At 32.5% G+C, this 21,053-nt stretch overlaps 1 protein-coding gene and 1 pseudogene across 12 annotated transcripts in view; one reads left to right on the forward strand and one right to left on the reverse strand.

The window, feature by feature from the left end:
* The window catches only part of LOC145268612 (uncharacterized), a 746,770-nt gene that overhangs the window by 581,278 nt on the left and 144,439 nt on the right, over positions 1 to 21,053 (forward strand). For all 12 annotated transcript variants that reach the window (XM_080124076.1, XM_080124069.1, XM_080124074.1 and 9 more), the window contains 7 exons: positions 1,776 to 1,934; positions 8,438 to 8,574; positions 11,051 to 11,192; positions 11,956 to 12,101; positions 12,754 to 12,910; positions 16,394 to 16,551; positions 17,896 to 18,008. In XM_080124076.1, coding sequence (XP_079980202.1) covers positions 1,776 to 1,934; positions 8,438 to 8,574; positions 11,051 to 11,192; positions 11,956 to 12,101; positions 12,754 to 12,910; positions 16,394 to 16,551; positions 17,896 to 18,008 — 1,012 coding nt within the window. The remainder of the gene's footprint in view (positions 1 to 1,775; positions 1,935 to 8,437; positions 8,575 to 11,050; positions 11,193 to 11,955; positions 12,102 to 12,753; positions 12,911 to 16,393; positions 16,552 to 17,895; positions 18,009 to 21,053) is intronic.
* On the reverse strand, positions 20,041 to 20,174 carry LOC145268931 (U2 spliceosomal RNA; annotated as a pseudogene).

Raw genomic sequence — 21,053 nt, forward strand, 5'->3', positions numbered from 1 at the left:
GCTGAAATGCTAGTATATATATATATATATATATATATATATATATATATATATATATATAAAGAGCAAATAGCATTTTGCTAATTCCTACCCTCTGATGAGAAGGAAAGTATTTCTTCGAAACTCCGCGGATTAAGGACTATCCACTTATTAAGTGTTTCCTTTTCAGATTAAATATGTTTTTAACTCTTTTTCAAAGTGTTTTAACATGTTTTATTATCTATTTGCTCTTATTATAAGCTCTATCTCCTATTTGGTTTTATCGAGCTTTTACATCTGGTTGAGATTAATTTATAAATATTAATTCTTTAATATTTATAATATACTTTAGTTTTACCATCTTAAATCATTTTGGTAAACTTAACTGTAATTCTTATTTTATATATATATATATATATATATATATATATAAACAAACCTGAATAAATATATATATATATATATATATAAAAAGGAACTCTGCCTTTTAGATCATTTTGGTAAACTTAACTGTAATTCTTATTTTTTATATATATATATATATATATATATATATATATATATATATATATATATAAACAAACCTGAATATATATATAAAAAAGGAACTCTGCCTTTTGGATCATTTTGGACCATTTGGAATTTACCCATTGGATTGGAAATTTTAAATTCGACCGTTTTGGATTTTACCATTCTTGGATTTTTTACCCTTCACCGGACTATCCATTCATGTGAAATCTTTTTATCATTTTTCTTTTACCTCCTATTCACCTTACCTCACCTTTTTTTTTTTTTAACCAAGTAAGATCTGTGACTTACTTGTAGCTTCATTAAATACTTTTATATGCAAAATCCGATCCTGCATTTTGCTAATTCCTGCCCTCTGATGAGAAGGAGAGTATTTCTTCGAAACTCCGCGGATTAAGGACTATCCACTTATCTTGTGCTTCCTTTTTTAAAATTAAATATGTTTTTAACTCTTTTTCAAGATGTCTTTTAACATGTTTTATTAATCATTTGTTCATATTATCTCTATATAAATAAAATGAACTCATTTTTTCCCATCGGATTTTGACCTTAATAGGATTAAAAATCAAGATATTTCATGCAAATATAATATGCACAAACGGCAGAACAATATCTGAGGTGTGTTATAGGCTTATTATTTCTCAAATTCCTCGATAATCTTAGATTTCTATACTTTTTCTGCTGAGAAGTCACGGCCAAAATCGGTTAAGATCAATGGAAGTGGTAAAATATTTTCTCTCTAATAAATTCCTCCTCCCCCTGCCACCACTTAACACCGTTTGGGGATCATTCACAAGGAACAGTTGAGAAGAGAACACCGGTTTGGCTTCATAGTTCTTTCATGTGAAGTTATTTAAAATCACTAAACTAAGCTGCAGTGCTCTGTGGCGTAGTGGTTAGCGTGCTGGACAATTCACATTATATTTTCACGTTCGCGCCGACCTACCGTAGTCGTTTTTTTTGTTTGTTTTCTTCCCCCTAAACAACTGGAATGGACTTTTCTTGGTGGCCGAACTGTTAACGTTGCAGATGTTTTTTTTTTTGTTTTTTTTCACACTTTATTTTCCTACTTTTACTCATGACTTCGGGTTTGATCCTTCCTACTTACCTACCATAACATTTTTTAAAACTCCCCCCCCCCCCGTCCCGGAAACAAACACTCGGGCAACGCCGGGTACCCCCGCTAGTATATAAATATAAACAAACCTGAATATAACAAATAGCACATAAAAAAAGTTAAGTTTGTCTTTTATTGCTATCTTTGACAGTGAGCAAGGATGCTGGTTTTGCTGAAGCCGCCCTGGCAGGTCTTGCGAGCAAAGAGAACTTTTCTAAAATTGAACTCCGAAAGACTGACACCTCCGTTCCCTCTCCTGGGGGCCTCCGTTATCTACCATATAAACCTTTAATGTTATTACACGTGAAAGGTAAGTAGTTTTTTTTTGTTTTTAAATGAATCAGATGCATGTACAGCATAATCACGTTGACACACCGGTTCCCTTAAGATCACCGAGGTTAAGCAACGTTGAACCTGGTTATTACTAAAATGGGTGACCAATTTGGGAATTCCAGACACTGTACAGGGTGTTCGGGATAAATTTGACGGTTTCGTAAGGAAAAAGATAAAGTACTACAAAATTTAATGAATTGAAAAAAAAAAAATAACATGATGAGAAATGTGGGTTAATATATGTAAATTGCAGGAAAACGTAACCAAATATAAATATGTCAAATTTCTCCCGAACACCCTGTATGTAGGAGGACGTCGACAAGAGTTGCAAAAAACTAACGTTGTCATCTTACCTAACAGGGATATGCATTCGACTGGGGACCGCTTGTGAATTTCATACTCCCATGAAACTTCCTCCTTTGGAGGAAGTCAGTTAAACCCAAGTAGGGTTAGTGTCAACTGACACATGGTGTTAAATACTGCAAACTACTTCATTGGTGTACATGAGACGAATGACTCGAGGCCTATCGACAAATATTTTGATGCTATGAGAATTTTGAAAGAAATAAAATCAAGTATTTGGATTCTTTAGACAAACCCCTTTATTTAATCAATTCATATAATAGACAAAATACTTGGTAAAATTCAGTTGTAAGTTACGCTCTTCTGGAGGTTTGAAGATTCAATCCTCAGTGCAGGCGACGAAATACAATTGCAAATTATTTTAGGACTTTTAACCAGTCATGGCTGACAGAACGAGACGATGGTACATGCGTTGATTATACAAAGGGTTTCATTCTAAGTTTCCTGCAGATTCCCCGAATTCGACTGGAAGACTCCAGAGTTGGACAAGATATACCTGAAGAAGGTCGGAGGTTACATTGACCAAAACATTATGAAAATCACACACGGAGAAGAATGGTGAAGAGTAAGACGACTGAAAGAAGCAGCACATATGCTAGGGACGGTTGAACACCAGGACTCTCAAATACTGAAAATGTATTTGAAATTTTTTGGAGTCTGGCTCTAAGCTAAGAAGTTTTCTTTGCTAATACTAATTTGTATATCGTCTGTGTTTGAAGTGTGTACAATTTAAAGTGTAGAGCTATACGTGTAATATAACCCCCCCCCAATAGATAGCAAAAGAAATAACTATCATAGAAAAAACAAAATAATACAATTGCGAATATTTAATGTAATTGACGTTTCTGAATTTTTTAGATGAGGATGGGTTATACGCATTATTATTTACCGGACTACTGTTCTCATCTTGAGTGGGATTTTCACAACATTTCGGTCGATGTATCCTCTGACCTTCTTCAGGTGTATCTTGTCGAACTGTGTATATGAAATAAATGTCGAAAACTATATAAAGGTGAAACGTGGTGTCGTCCATTGAAAGTACAGTTAGAAGAACATTGAAAAGCCGTAGTACGTGGAGAGACTTAAAAGTTAGGTATAGCTGACCATATCTGGAAAGAAAAGGGAAAAATTTACCATTATGGGACAAAGTAAAAATTAAAGAATGAGAGGAACAGTGAAGAGTAAGACAACTGAAAGAAGCAGCACAAATGTTGGGGAATAACCAACTGCTAAGTAGACCTAGTATAGAATTTAATATATGGGAACCAGTAATTAAAAACAATAGATAATATATACAAGTAATAAGTAAAAACATTATATATATATATATATATATATATATATACACAAGTAATAAGTATAGAGATAGATATACATTAATAATTAGTAATAATTAGTAATATTTACAACTAGAGATAAAAATAGGTTTAAGGCTCCTAAAATTTGTACTAGAATCGTCCGCAAGAACCCGTGGTGCAGTGGTTAGAGTACTTGGAAAAATCAATTGTAAACGTGATATTCACCTGAAGGTTGAAGGTTCAATTCTCAGTGTGATCGAATTACTTAGGACCTCTATCCAATCATGGCTGACGGAACAAGTGCATAAAGTAAATAAAGGATTCGGCTCGAAATTCTGTCCAAATTGCTGAGTTTGACAGAAACATTCCCGAGTTTGACAAGATACATCTGAAGAAGGTCGAAGGTTACATCGATCAAAACGTTGTGAAAAAAAAATAACGCTTAAGATGAAAATAATCAATCCTCATCTCAAAAATTCATGAAAAAATAAATTTTTTTGTTCTATGAAAATCACTCCAGACAATAGACCACTTGAATGACAACATCCGATGCATTATTTATGCATAGAGTTTGTAAAAATTAGACTGTGGGGGGCCATATTGCCCGAAATTATATTTAAATTATAAATGTCAAAAATTAATCTTTGGAATAAGTCATGTATTTGTATAATAAAAATATTTGGGTTTTTTTCCAACAAAGTTCCCTGACTAAGAAGCGATTTAATGAAATTAAAGAAAAGACAAGAAAAATTTAAAAAAAATATATGAACTTTTAATAAAAAAAATTCTAATGAAACAAGGCTTTTACTGTTTAGTCTGACAGGCCGCAGAAACTGTCGAGAGACTTTGCTTGAAGAAATCCTGATTTTTTTTTGGGGGGGGTCCAAATATAAGTGGGTCAGGGAATGTAAATATGATTGTCGACATATTGTTGTGTATGAAAGTGAAAATAACTTGAATTTTGACACAAAAACTTATTTCTATTATTGCCTTGAAAAATCTTTGAAAATATTGAAAATGTCTTGAAAATCGTATTCTTTATGTTCAATAAAATTTGTGTTTCAATATCAAAAATAAAATCGAGATAAATACTATTAAATTTTCTTTTAAGTATTAATAAAAAAAAATCCCATTAAATTAAGTATTAATAAAAAAATCCCAGTAAATTAAGTATTAATAAAAAAAATCCCAGTAAATTAAGTATTAATAAAAAAAATCCCATTAAATTAAGTATTAATAAAAAAATCCCATTAAATTAAGTATTAATAAAAAAAATCCCAGTAAATTAAGTATTAATAAAAAAAATTCCAGTAAATTAAGTATTAATAAAAAAAATCCCATTAAATTAAGTATTAATAAAAAAATCCCAGTAAATTAAGTATTAATAAAAAAAATCCCAGTAAATTAAGTATTAATAAAAAAAAATCCCATTAAATTAAGTATTAATAAAAAAGATCCCATTAAATTAAGTATTAATAAAAAAAAATCCCATTAAATTAAGTATTGATAAAAAAAAACCCATTAAATTAAGTATTGATAAAAAAATCCCATTAAACTATTTTTTTAATAATGAAGATAAAATAGAAATACCTTGTTCTGAAATTGCATCATATTATTGTGGATACAAGAATTACGTCCCTTAATAAAAAAAAAAAATGCTTATGAAACACAGTTTCTACTGTTTAGTCTGACAAGCCCGCAGGAACCATCAAGAGAGTTTGCTTGAAGAAATCCTGATTTTTGAAAATTTAATTATTCTTAGTGTGCAATTATTTATATTGGTGAGAGAAAGTCGACCTATAGACACAAATTCGGAATAGGGGCATCAGCAACTGTGGAGGGACTTTGCTTGAAGAAAGCCAAATATTTTCCTGTGATTTTAATTTAATTTGAAGTTTGCCACCTCTACAAAAAAACAAAACCACTGTATATGTTGCAATATTTTTGATTCAGAATGGAGTATGATCCCACACAGTCGGGCGATTCTATTTATAAATGATGCTGCTAGAAACTGACGAATCAAATTAATTCACGTTCTGCTACCAACCAATCAGAAACCAGAATTGCTCCATAAATATTAAACCTTTTCTGTAGCAATTTCACATGTTTTTTCCATCTCAACACGGTAAGAATATTTTGCTCTGTGGAACTGTCTACTGCAAAGAAGTCACCTCTCAGGACTTGTGTGTAACAACGAACCATCGGAAACTGTTCTGTCTACTGCAAACAAGTCACCTCTCAAGACTTGTTTAGAACAACGAACCATCGGAAACTGTTCTGTCTACTGCAAACAAGTCACCTCTCAGGACTTGTGTGTAACAACGAACCATCGGAAACTGTTCTGTCTACTGCAAACCAGTCACCTCTCAGGACTTGTGTGTAACAACGAACCATCGGAAACTGTTCTGTCTACTGCAAACCAGTCACCTCTCAGGACTTGTGTGTAACAACGAACCATCGGAAACTGTTCTGTCTACTGCAAACCAGTCACCTCTCAGGACTTGTGTGTAACAACGAACCATCGGAAACTGTTCTGTCTACTGCAAACCAGTCACCTCTCAGGACTTGTGTGTAACAACGAACCATCGGAAACTGTTCTGTCTACTGCAAACCAGTCACCTCTCAGGACTTGTGTGTAACAACGAACCATCGGAAACTGTTCTGTCTACTGCAAACAAGTCACCTCTCAGGACTTGTGTGTAACAACGAACCATCGGAAACTGTTCTGTCTACTGCAAACCAGTCACCTCTCAAGACTTGTTTAGAACAACGAACCATCGGAAACTGTTCTGTCTACTGCAAACCAGTCACCTCTCAAGACTTGTTTAGAACAACGAACCATCGGAAACTGTTCTGTCTACTGCAAACCAGTCACCTCTCAAGACTTGTTTAGAACAACGAACCATCGGAAACTGTTCTGTCTACTGCAAACCAGTCACCTCTCAAGACTTGTTTAGAACAACAAACCATCGGAAACTGTTCTGTCTACTGCAAACCAGTCACCTCTCAAGACTTGTTTAGAACAACGAACCATCGGAAACTGTTCTGTCTACTGCAAACCAGTCACCTCTCAAGACTTGTTTAGAACAACGAACCATCGGAAACTGTTCTGTCTACTGCAAACCAGTCACCTCTCAAGACTTGTTTAGAACAACGAACCATCGGAAACTGTTCTGTCTACTGCAAACCAGTCACCTCTCAAGACTTGTTTAGAACAACGAACCATCGGAAACTGTTCTGTCTACTGCAAACCAGTCACCTCTCAAGACTTGTTTAGAACAACGAACCATCGGAAACTGTTCTGTCTACTGCAAACCAGTCACCTCTCAAGACTTGTTTAGAACAACGAACCATCGGAAACTGTTCTGAAACTAAACATGGCTTACACTTCTAGAGTATATATGAAATTTTTAGTATTTGGATTATTTTACGCAATCAAGATAAGAACTGTAATCAGACTAAATCAAATTGCCTGATATGTGAATAGATCAAAAAATTTTGGTGCAACTGCATTATAATGGCAAAATTTTGAAAAACAAAAAAAATCGATTTAAAAAAACAATGATATCTACTTAATAGGTGTCTCAGAAGTATTTAAAAATTACTGCATTATTTGAAAAAAAAAAAAAAATACAAGTTTTCGATCTTTATTCTAAAAAAAAAAAAAAAAACCCTCACCATATTTCTTTGGGGGGGACATGACATAACAACAAGGGAAGCAATCCAGGCAAAATGCACTAGTTACCTCTCTTTGGAACTCTTCTGTGTCTTTTTTGCCCAAAATTTTATTTTCACTAATTTTCGTCAAAAAATGTTTCCTTTAATATTCTTTTTATCGTTTTTCGTAATTTTTCGATATATTCATTACTGTAACATGACTGTTAAGTAGAGACCATTGGTTTACTTTGAAAATCAGTACAGTAGAACCCTGGCTCTAAGATATTTTATTTAATTTTATACATGTGTATTATATACTGTACTGTATTTTGTTACTAATTTTTAATATGTACTGCATAAAATTTTGCTTAGGCCCCACTATACAGTGAGTTCACCTTGCAATCCCAACCCCGGAATGCATTAATGCTGTATCCCGGGGTTCTACTCTGTTTAATATAATTATATATATATATATATATATATATATATATATATATATATATATATATATATGATGAGAATAATGGAAATAGTATTTCAACAAAATAGAGAACTAAAAAGGAACAAACCGAGTTATGTGTTCATCAACGTTTCGTCTTTATTTCATCCGGAAGAAGTCTCAAAATAAAGATGAAACCTTAATGAACACATAACTCTGTTCGTTTCTTTTTATTTTTCTCTCTCCCTCTCTCTTTATATATATATATATATATATATATATATATATATATATATATATATATATATATATATACAGGGTGTCCACAAAGTCTGACTACATAATCTGCAGGGTGTCCACAAAGTCTGGCTACATAATGTAGCCAGACTTTGTGGGCACCGCGTAGATTATGCAGCCAGACTTTATGGACACCCTGTATATATATATATATATATATATATATATATATATATATATACTTGCAGAACCTGTTAACCGGCATTGCCCGGTGGAAGCATACTCCCTGTAAAAAATTAAAGTATGCTTGTTGTTGGTGGCCACCCCACAACCTCCCCATGTTAAGAATGAATTAATGCCATATCCCGGGGTTCTACTGCACTAAAATTTTCGAATGATAGAGTAGTTGCACTAAATATTCCAGATTACATCTTTTAGTTTTCAATCCTAAAATTCTAATTCCTCATTTTTCTTTGTTTTATCCAGGCCGAAGACATGTTCAAACCCGACTTGTTGAGCCACACGCTCGCAATGTTAACCAAGGGGACTGCTATGTTCTCGTAACACCAGACAAAGTCATCAACTGGATTGGAGAATACAGTAACATCATCGAAAAAGCAAAGGTGCGTGTGATTTCTTGGGCTCAATCCACCGTAACAGATCCTCAAGCATTTAAGAAAATGTGAAATTTTATACGAAAGATTTCTAGCATGTCTAATTATTTTTACTTTATAACATGCATATGAAATGCCTTCAATAAGTTTCCAGACTTTTTTTTCGTATGGCCACTTTTATTAATAGTACACACATGAAACTCTAGTCCCCTTCGAAGTAATCTCCTCCGGCTGCAATGCACTTGTTGTATCGTTCCATCAACTTCCGGAAGGCTCCATGAAAGTCCTCTTGTCCGAGCGCGTCAATGACCCTCGTCACAGCCTCTTTCATCTCCTCAATTGTCTCATAACGACAGCCTCTAAGGTTTTCCTTGAGCTTATAGAATAACTAAAAATCACAGAGAGCAAGATCTGGACTATAAGGGAGATGAGGAACTGTCTTAATGACAATGTCTTTCTTTCTGATGTTCTCTGAGCATCCTTGGGACAAACTTTATGCAAATCTTTCGCATCTTCAGTTCCTCACAAATAATTGTGTGTACAGTTCCCACACTGACATCAAACTGTTATTGTTTCTATAGACACACGGCTGTCCTTATCCATGAAATTCTTTATTTGGCCAATCAACTCTAATGTTCTAACTTCCTTACTCCTCCCACACTTCTTATCATCCCTCACAGACTTCCTACCTTCCTTGAATCTCTTATGCCACTCAAAAATTGATGCTCGATTCATGCAAAATGATCCAGAAACAGTCTGAATGCGTTTCTGTGGCATTTCTCCAAATTTAAAACCGAATTTCATTGCAAATCGTTTTTCTAAAGTGTCCTCATATCCAGATTCCATTTTTGAAATTCACCAACTGTGACAATCTGGCTTTAGTAGAATGTATTCCAATTCCTGCTGTAGCTGTTCATTTGAACCAGATATCATAAAAATTGGTCAATCATCTCATAATATGTATAGCAATAACATACTGAATTTTCAAAAGTTTACGACAATTTTTGATGCCTGTACAAAAAAAGTCTGGAAACTTATTTAAGGCACTTCATATATGTTATAGTTGGGACGATTAATTCGAATTGGAAATTTGGAGGATATCTGAATGGGTATTGGAATTGGAAAATTCCCAATTTCAAAAAAAAAAAACAAAAAAAAAACAATGTTTTTAATTATTTTTGCTTTTTTATTTTCAATCAATTTTTCTGTTACTAATGATAAATATTTTTTTTATTTTCAATCAATTTTTCTATTACTAATGATAAATATTTTTTTTTATTTTCAATCAATTTTTCTATTACTAATGATAAATATTTTTTTATTTTCAATCAATTTTTCTATTACTAATGATAAATATTTTTTTGTTTTCAATCAATTTTTCTATTACTAATGATAAATATTTTTTTATTTTCAATCAATTTTTCTATTACTAATGATAAATATTTTTTTGTCCCCCCGACAAAAGAAGGGTGGGCCTGTAAAGTCACCCTTCTCCATTGATCCGTACACAATTTTCCCAATAACTACGCCTTGGAATATTTTGAAATTTTTCACAAACATTAAACATGATATGAGTAAAAAAGTAACAGAACAGATTTCCTAGGAAAACTCTGCCCCCTTCCCCCAGGGTGCCTTTCGGGTTAAAATGGCTAAAAAAACTTTTGTGCTTATTAAAAAAGAATGATGCCTTGGATCTTTATAAAACTTTCTGAAAAGTTGTAACTGATTTCTATATAATTTTGTTTGTCTATACTTCGCGATAACTCTTGGGTGTGACCCAGGGGCTCTTTTATGGCTCATAAAAATACTCCATTTTTGGGATTATTTTACCATATTTGTCCAAAATTTTCTATATATGTCTATTTAACAGTTTTGCATGGTGCTGAACTCAAATTTAAATATGTTAAGGCCTTGGGAACTTTTGGGGCTAAATGTGGGGGAAGGGGGGGCAAATGATGGACTTGGTCATTTTTTTTTTTTTTTTTTTTTTTGCATGGTGCAGAACTCAAATTTACATATGTTATGGCTTAAAACTGCACCATTTGTTCATTTTCATCAGGATTTGACATCCCCTGGGGACTTTTGGGGCTAAATTGGGGTGATGGGGGGGGGGCAAATGTTGAACTTGGTCATTTTTTTATGCCTCATTCACTGTGCACTCATGGGGGACCACGCATGCTTCACTTGTTTCACTATTATTCTGTTTAAAATGTTTAATTTACACAAAAAATGTTTAATTTACACAAAAAGTGTTTAATTTACACAAAAAAAATGTTTAATTTACACAAAAAATGTTTAATTTACACACAAAATGTTTAATTTACACAAAAAAATGTTTAATTTACACAAAAAATGTTTAATTTACACAAAAAAACTCACGGGGGACCATGCATACTTCACTTGTTTCACTATTATTCTGTTTAATTTACACAAAAAATGTTTAATAAAATAATTTTAAAAATTCTGTTTTTAATTTTTGCTTCAGTCAGCTGATATTGCGGCTCACGTCCAACAAAAGAAAGACATGGGTTTCAAATCGTCGTCTGGTATCATAACGATAGACAGTAAAAAGACGTCGGGTGAAATATTTTGGTCATTGCTTGATGGGCATGAAACAGAATGCCAAGGTATGGAAGCCCATAATTTTCTTTTTTCTTTTTTCATGCATTTTGTTTTCTTTTTACTTTATTTTTTTGCTTCTACCACATTTTATTTTCTTTATGGATTATACTTCCAAAATAAACTATTAAAGTTGTATAAAAAGTAATAGAAATATTTTTATTTTTTTTTAAACAGTAATGAAATCAATTTTTCAATTTTAAAAATCTATCAAAATTTTTTTATTGATTCTATTTTCACGATATTTTCAGGGTCAATGTGAAATTTTATGCTCTTTCCAATAAACTGAATATAATATTTTAGAGAAACGTTTTTTTCTTTTAAATTCACACCCCCTCCCATTTTGAAATGTCTATTAAAAAGTAAATAATTAATTTACTCACCAAAGTTTTATATATCACAAATTGAAGATAAAAGATTAATAAATAATATATTAAAATTTAAAACAAAAAAAAAGTGTTTTTTTTTTTAATTTACCTGTAAAGTCCAAAGTTTTTAATTTTTTTTTTTTAACCACCACGTTGTTTTTTTTTTGTTTTCTTTTTGTATTTTTTTAAATGAAACCTTGGTCCTTTCTCCTTTAATTGCAAAAAAATTAGGGTTTGAATTATATTTTTCGAGTAGTTATAAGCTTGGAAAGACAGGGGGTCGAATTATTCAATATATTTCACGCATTCGTAAGGTCAGTTTCTGACACACCTAATGTAGCAATACTATTTAACCATACCAAATTTATGATATTTTCTTTTTCCTTTTTTTTTTTCCCCCCAGAATGTGGTGGTGCCGATGAAGATGAAATTTACGAAAATGCCATCATCAGTACGAACATGGTCTACGAGATCGAAAAGAACATGCTGATACCGTACGAAGAATCGTGGGGCGACCTTCCAAAATATGAAATGTTACAGAGTAATCAGGTAGAATCCAAATTTAATTGTTCTTGTTTGTTTTATTAACCCTTATCCTCGAGTGGCCTCTGGGCCTTGATAAGTAATGATTCCTTTGTAAAAAAAAAAAAAAAAAACAAACTTATCCTTCCAGGCATTGACTCCTTCTTTTTAGTAAGGGAAGCAATCGTTTTTTTTTAATATTTGTTTTACTATCCTCCCAGGCATTACCTGGTCCTTTTTAACAAGGGAGGTTATGTAATATCTGTTTCATACTGAAATTTCAAGAGTCTATTACAATTTTAAATGTTTGTAAAAAAAAAAAAAAAAAAAAAAATTATCCCTCCAGGCGTTGACTCCTCCTTTTTAGTAAGGGAAATTATGTAGTATGCAATGGTTTTTTTTATTGGTTTTATTATCCTTCCAGGCATTACCTGCTCCTTTTAGTAAGGAGCATTATGTAATATCTGTTACATACTGAAATTTCAAGAGTCTATTACAATTTTAAATGCTTGCAAAGAAAAAAAAAAAAAAAGTCTGTAAACTTATTGAAGGCATCTTATACCATACAGACGACATCTTCTGGTATATTTATAAATATTTGTAGGCGTACATATGTGCGCTGAGATAATTGTCCGACCTGGATTTCTTGTAAATGAGTTTTTTTTCTTTTCTATTCCAGGTGTTCATTTTTGATTTTGGCGCTGAGGTGTACATATGGCAAGGCAAAAAAGCCACTCCCCAAAAGCGCAAATTGGGACTTGAATTGGCCCAACAATTATGGGACAAAGGATACAACTATGAAATGTCCAGCATCAACCCATTGTCCCCTCTTCATGGTCAGTATCAACTTATCCTTTCCTTCATCCTATTTAGTGCTTCTCTCCCCCCCCCCTTTTCATGGTCAGGATCTTTAGTGACCTTTTAACAATTGAAAGTTGGGGGCAACAGTTTTTATATATATATATATATATATATATATATATATATATATATATATATATATATATATATACTAGCAGGCCGGCCACCCGGCGTTGCCCAATCTTAAAATATGCATAAATATTATATTTTGATTAATGCAGAACTCTTATTTATTATAAACAGAAATACCGTAGGTATTAAACGTAATGTTAAATTTCTTTTAAAAAAAGATGAAGTAAAAAAAAAAAAAACGAAAGAAACTGAGACATGTGCATGCAAGTCTTATGGGTTTTGTTTCTAAACTTTCTTTACTTCTTGTAAGAAAAAAAGAATACTCAAGCTGAGATCAAGTACGATAACCATTAGGATAGCTTGAAATGATCTTTAAGAAGTATTTTCAAACCTACTTATTCTTAACATCTGTAATGTTAACCATTCATGTATGTATGTGCATTTGTGAAACAGTTGACAAACAGATAAAAATCTGGTGACCCCCACGCCCCCCCCCACGTACCAAATTGTCAATTTTGATCCTTTAGCAGCCTCGTTTTCTAAATGAAAACTGATTAAAAAGTTTTCCACATGTCTGAATCCTGTATATACTAAATTTGAAGTTGGTAGATGGAAAAAATTGTTGAGTATATAGGTTGAGAAGTGTTCTCACAGACTCTCTCACTTTTATAGTTTTTATATGTAGATTTTATTCACCTCACACAAGGCATATTTCCACTGAAGAGGCTACTGTGATGAAGACCAGATTTATAGAAGTGCAATCTGAGTGGGGGAGTTGAGCAGCGAAATGTTTATTCACATTATATTTAAATTGCTACGATATTGGTATGGTCAGAGAAGCAAATTGTGTATCATTTCTTGCTTTCAATTCAAAATTTTTTTATTAAAGATAAACTATTTTTCTTGAAAAAAAAATACTTCATGCAAGAAAAAGGGTTGATGTGCCGTAAAGCAAAACAATGAAGAAATTTATCAAAAACTAACAGGGATATCTGATGTTGCCTGGAGGTAAAAAATGTAAGTTTTCTATTAAAACTTCCGTCTTTTTACCTCTCTCTCTCTCTATCTTTCTCTGTTTTTCCTCCCCTGTTTCCTCCTCTCCCTCTTTCTCCTTTTCCCCCTCCTTAGTTTTCTCCCTTCCCTCTTTCTTTTCCTTTCTATCTCTCCCTCTTTGTCCCCTCACCCATTTTCACTCTCCCACTCCCCACCTTCTCTTCCTAGCCATTCCTTTCACACACACATACAACTCCCCATTTATATAGATTCCTTGAGGAATGAGGCGGCATAAGGGAAGTAACTCCTTGATTAAAAAAAAATAGAGTTACAACCCTTTATATTTCATTAAATGGCTGAATAAAATAGCTGGAAAACTGGTTCAGTTAACACTCAAAGAATTCATCTTTTTTCTAAATTTTAGGAATTATTCATCCAGGGTAACACTGATCAAGAATATAATAACTTTGTGTTTTGTAGTCTGGAATTTTTAGCTGGACATACAAACATACACGCAACTGCCATTTATATAATAGATGACTTAAACAGCAGCAGTAATTTACACCATTAGTATAAAAAGAGGGTGGGGGGGTTATACCCATGTCAGATTTAGGCGTAATAGTCAGCTCATGTACTTCTGTTGTCTGCTACCGGAAGTGGTGACAAGGCAAATCGGTTCCTTCACTTTTATTGTTCTTCAGTATTTTTATTGTGAAACGATTTATTGAAATAAAATAGAAGAAAAGGACATTATCGAAAAATATAAAATATTAATAAAATTCTAAATGTTTATTTATGTATGTGTGTTCATGGAATCCATGTTTAGGGTTAGGCACGGATAAAGAGTGGAGAAAATTATTGATAGTGTTATAGGAATTAATGTTTATAGGCAATTTTTCGATATTTGTCGTCCGAAAGGTCGAATTTCTAAACAATACTGATCTCCAGAAAATTCGTCGCTTCTATCGAAAGTTTTAGGCAGACATGCTTTTATTGAAATAAAATATAAGAAAAGGACATTATTGAAAAATTAACAAAATTAAAACAGATAAAAATAACACAATTATTCTTTACTTAAAAAGATTTAAAAAAGTGTTATCAATAAGTCTTAAAAAAAAAAATAATAATAAAAATAATTTCAATAATTCTTAGAGCAAAACCGAAAAAAACTTTTCAATGCTTATTAAATAAAAAAGAAAGATCGGAAAAAATGTAAAAAAAAAAAAAAAAGAGTACATGCGCAGATGGAGATATAGGCATGAGAGGAAAAAAAAGGCCAAGGAACTGATTTGTTTTGTTGGTAGACGATCTTTTCATCACCCGACTATTAATCACGGACTATTGATCAGTAGACATTTAATCACATTTATTTTGTCACGTTGACACTTAATCACATCGAGACATTTAATCACTTACGGATTTAAAAAAGCGTTCGAAGGGTATTATTTTTCCACAAAATTTTTTTTAGAATCCTTTAAGATGATTCTTCATAATCTGTCCTCATCTTCTTACACGCAATATATTTGGTATTTTTTTTTTGTCACAAAAAAATACAAAACAAATTGAATGTAATGAAACAAAACTTTTTTTTTTTCATTATTTCACAAAAGAAAACAATTACAATTTCTTTAATATATTTTTACAATGGACTAAAAAATTTGTTTTTGTTTTTCAATGAACTAAAAATGATATATTTTGTAAAAAAACAAAAAAAAAACAGAAAATGAAACTTTTATAAAAGTTTGTTTACGTTTTTAAATGAAAAATGAATTAATTAAAATAAATGTTATGTGTTTTGTTTATTTAAAGTTCAAAATTTGTTTTGTTTTTTTTTAAGTGGCTAATATTTACTTTAAGTAAACAGATAACCTCTCCTCTAACCCTTGCATGATTGGCGGTGGGGAGACAATTTTTAATTTCTTGTAAAAATAACCTTAAAATTTTCAAAGGGGTAAAAATTTAACACAATATAAACATAATCACATAATCCATAATTTTTTTTTCTTCGGAAGTGATTAATTTTCTCGATGTCGAGTGATTAAGTGTCCACGTGATGAAAAATATGTGATTAATGGCCAGGTGATGGAAATGTCGGTAACCGCCTTGTCACCACTTCAGGTATCTGACACACCGGAAGTTAGGAAGTATGTCATATTTTTGCATATGTAACATTTAGATTATATTCTGCTTGTTCCTTTCTTAGTCCATACGTTAGGCTTTGAAAAGGGCCAAATACAATTTTTGAAGGCCAAACTGCTTACAAAAAAGGCCAAATTCGCGAAATGTGGCTTTGAAAAGGCCAATTTGGCAAACCCTCGACAAGAATATGAGAGTGACTTCAACGTAAAACGTGATATAAACAAGGATTGAGAATCGTTATTTTTGTGTTGCAGAAGATGGCATGAAGGGTGCGGCCGACCAGCGTCCTCCGTGGGCCTTGATTGCCAAAGTCAACGAGAATATGGAAACGGTTTTGTTCCGTGAGAAATTTGCTGATTGGCCCGATTCAACACGATTAATCAAGGTCAAGATCGATTCAAACTCTAATAAAGTAAGTAAAAAAAAATTTGGAATATTTCGATTTGTGTGTTTTTACTTATTTCGTTCATTTATTTTTATTCATCAATTTACTCATTGAATTTTATGACTTTATTTATCAGATTTTATTTATAAAATTTTATTTATCAACTTCTATTTATCAAATCTTATGAAATCTTATTTATAAAATTTTATTTATCAAATCTTATCAAATTTTATTTATCAAATCTTATCAAATTTTATTTATCAAATCTTATCAAATTTTATTTATCAAATTTTATTTATCAAATCTTATTTATCAAATTTTATTTATCAAATCTTATCAAATTTTATTTATCAAATCTTATCAAATTTTATTTATCAAATCTTATTTATACAAATCTTATTTATCAAATCTTATCAAATTTTATTTATCGAATTTTATCAAATTTTTTTTGTCAAATCTTATCAAACTTTATTTATCAAATCTTATTTATCAAATTTTATTTATCAAATCTTATCAAATTTTATTTATCAAATTTTATTTATCAAATCTTATCAAATTTTATTTATTAAATTTTATTTATCAAATTTTATTTATCAAATTTTATTTATCAAATTTTACTGAATGATCCTTATAATTTTTTTACTTATTTTACTCATTGAATTTTACTCGTCAAATGTTTTCTTGCTTTTTATTCATTGAAATTTTCTTATTGAGTTTTATTCATCGATTTTTACTTATGTGTTTCTCAGGATTGAATGAATAGTTGCGAATTTCTAATATATTATTTCATATTAGTGAAATTTATATCACGTGTATAAAATTCTCCAAGGGAGGTAAGTGATCATGAATCAGGGAGGGGGGGGGGGCATAGATTGGAGCTCAGCCGAGCACTTGCCATGAAAATAACAATAAAGCAGAGACAAACTCGCAACATCTCTTCTGTGAGAAAGAGGTTGCAGGGAAGAGAAAAGGACATCCCCTACGAGGCTACAAAGTCTATTTTGAATTCTATCAAGGCAGGATAAGTGCTTTCTAGCAGCTCCTGCCCAGATGTGGTAACAGGACTACATCCTTGGACGTACCTGGCTCTTATATAGATAGAGAATTACATCAGCAGTGAGATATCTACTGGATCGATAGAAGGATTCCACCATTTTTCCAGCAGCGTTGGCAACGTATTAATGTATGTGTTCCATTTAAGATTAGGAGTAATGGTTAAGCCCAGAAGCTTGTCAAAACATGAGGCCTTTTTACAAAATAATTATATTTTCTTATCTTTTATATTTTCCATCACTTGTCTCGTTTTAATTCTTGACCTAAAACAATTTTTCTGATATGGTGTTTTATTTTTTTTTTTTTTTTCTATTTCAGACAGAAAATGGTGATTTGATTCCATACGATGCTCAGAAGTTAATCGACAAAGAACTACCCGAACCTCTGTTATTGACATTAGATGGAAGTCAAGTTGGTCGCGGAACTTATTGGTAAGGTCACAAAAATATACCTTTACCTCTTTTTTAGTCTTGTTGCTCCCGTTCATTTGTTCACACTTTTCTCAATAACTATGCCATGTTCTGACACGCACACCCAAAAACTAGAAGAGTCACGGGCAGTTAAAATAGACATTACGGGATCTGAGGACAACAGTCCGTTAAATAAGCAGTTAGAAATGCACGGTTAGATAAGAACAGGAATAAAATACATAACACTTTTAAAAGATATTTTTTTCTTACAAATAATATGAATAATAATCTTCTTCTATATATATAAAAGCTAAACGTCTGTGTGTATGTATGTATGTTTGTTTGTAACGCTAAAACTTTTGAAAGACGGAACCAAACTTGACAAATTTGGTATCATATTGAAGCCCCATTACCCGGATGACAAATATCGAAATTTCACATCAAACAGACCACTAGAAGTTGGTCAACTGATCAGTTATCTTCGAGGGGGGGGCCCAAAAAAACCTGTCATTATATATATAAAAGACAAATGTTTGTTTGTAACGCTAAAACTTGAGATGAAAGATTCCTCTCCCCTAAGAATAAAACATATGTTCAATATCTGCTTTTGTTTTTTCATTGTTTATACGGTCCCGAGCAACGCCGGGTAGCCCTGCTAGTCTATATATATAAAAGCCAAACGTCTGTGTGTATGTATGTATGTTTGTTTGTAACGCTAAAACTTTTGAAAGACGGAACCAAACTTGCCAAATTTGGTATCATATCGAAGCCCCATCACCCGGATGACAAATATCGAAATTTCACGTCAAACGGACCACTAGAAGTTGGTCAACTGATCAGTTATCTTCGAGGGGGGCCCCCAAAAAACCTGTCATTATCTATATATATAAAAGACAAATGTTTGTTTGTAACGCTAAAACTTGAGATGAAAGATTCCTCTCCCCTAAGAATAAAACATATGTTCAATATCTGCTTTTGTTTTTTCATTGTTTATACGGTCCCGAGCAACGCCGGGTAGCCCTGCTAGTCTTCTATATATATAAAAGGCAAAAATCGGTGTGTATGTATGTATGTATGTATGTATGTATGTATGTTTGTTTGTAACGCTAAAACTTTTGAAAGACGGAACCAGAGTTGACAAATTTGGTATCATATTGCACCTTGATCACCCGGATGACAAATATCGAAATTTCACGTCAAACGGACCAGTAGAAAGGGGTCAACTGATCGTTTTTCTCCTAGGGGGGCCCCCCAAAAAACCTGTCATTTTAACGTTATTCAATAGTCAGCTCAAACTTTTGACAGACACAACCAAAGTTGACAAATTATGTATCATATTGAACCTTGATCACCCGCATGACAAATATCGAAATTCCACACCAAACGGACCATTAAAAGGGGGTGAACTGATCATTTCTCTCCTAGGGGGGCCCCCAAAAAAACCTGTCATTTTAATGTTAATATTACATAATCCAAAAACGCTTAGTCATGTCACGTGACGTGACGTCAACATCCAGTAATGGCGAACAAATGTAAACAAACACTTTGTTTTACCGATACTTTTGTAATTTCTCTTCTGCTTTGTTCTAGAGATTATTAAACTCCATGACAATGTCTCCAACGTATTTAACTGGTTAAAAATAGTATTTATACAAGAGTTTTAACGAAAAATATCAGGAAAAAATGTACAGGAATAAAAAAAAATTCAGCTTTCAAAATATTCGTCGATAAAAAAACCGATCTTTATATTTACGCTAGCCATTTTGTATATTACCACGTGACCTGCTATCTCTTAAACTGGAGGGGGGGGGATCCACTTGAATCCAACAAAACCAGTAATTTTTTTTTTCTATTATATATACATCATTTTCTATAAAATTAAGTGTAGACTTTATAATTAAAACAAAAAATGTTATTCATACTAAAAAAAAAAAACGCTTAGTCATGTCACGTGACGTGACGTCAACATCCACTAATGGCGAACAATTGTACCTATTTACTATGCCTCCCCACGGGACAGAGTTAGACACCAGGGTCGTTTTTTAACGTGGAGAAAAGGTACAAAAATAAAAATTGTCTCAGTCGTGGAGGATTTCTCCTCCACCGAAAGAGAACAAGAAATAGAAGTGCAGCATCTGAAGAACAGATACTACACTTTGATCTTGACCAAAAGGCCAAGAATGCGAACAATTGTAAATAACAACTTTTTTCACAAAACCAACACCGTCTTTCTTTTTTTTCTCTCTCTTTCTCTCTCTCACCCACTTACTCTTCCCTCTCTCTCACCCTCTTTCTCTTGACGTCACACCACTGTTAAACTGTGGGGGGGTGAACACATTCCCAGGCATTATCTCCTATAGATGCACATTTTATTAGAAATTCAGCTTTCAAAATATTAGACGATAATAAAAATATAAAACCAACACCCTCTTTCTCTTTTCTCTCTCTCTCACCAACTTACTCTTCTCTCTCTCTCACCCTCTTTCTCTTGACCTCCTACTACTGTTAAACTGTGTGTGTGTGTGGGGGGGGGGGAAGAGGCAGCTTGAAAACCAACAAAAACAGTGCACAGTTTCCCAAGCATTTGGGGTGGGAAGGGGGGGAAGAAGCCGAGCGCACAGTTTCGTGTGAGAGAGAGAGAACAATTCTCAACCTATATACTCAACAAATTTTTTATCTACAGATTTGAAAGTTTGTATATAGGGTATTCAGACATATGGAAATATATCTAGCATAATCTATTATATCTATAAAAGTGAAAATGTGTGTGTGTGTGAGGTAGCCAGAGAGAGAGAGAGAGAGAGAGAGAGAGAGAGAGAGAGAGAGACAACAATTCTCAACCTATATATTCAATACATTTTTTATCTACAGATTTGAAAATTTGTATATAGGGTATTCAGACATATGGAAATATATCTAGCATAATCTATCTATTATATCTATAAAAATGAAAATGTGTGTGTGTGTGTGTGTGCGTAAGAGAGAGAGAGAGAACAATTCTCAACCTATATACTCAACGTATTTTTATCTACGGATTTTAAACTTTGTATATAGGGTATTCAGACA

This window comes from Euprymna scolopes, chromosome 44, assembly GCF_053919585.1.
Source record: "Euprymna scolopes isolate OS-2025 chromosome 44, ASM5391958v1, whole genome shotgun sequence".
Classification (NCBI taxonomy): Eukaryota; Metazoa; Mollusca; class Cephalopoda; order Sepiida; family Sepiolidae; genus Euprymna; species Euprymna scolopes.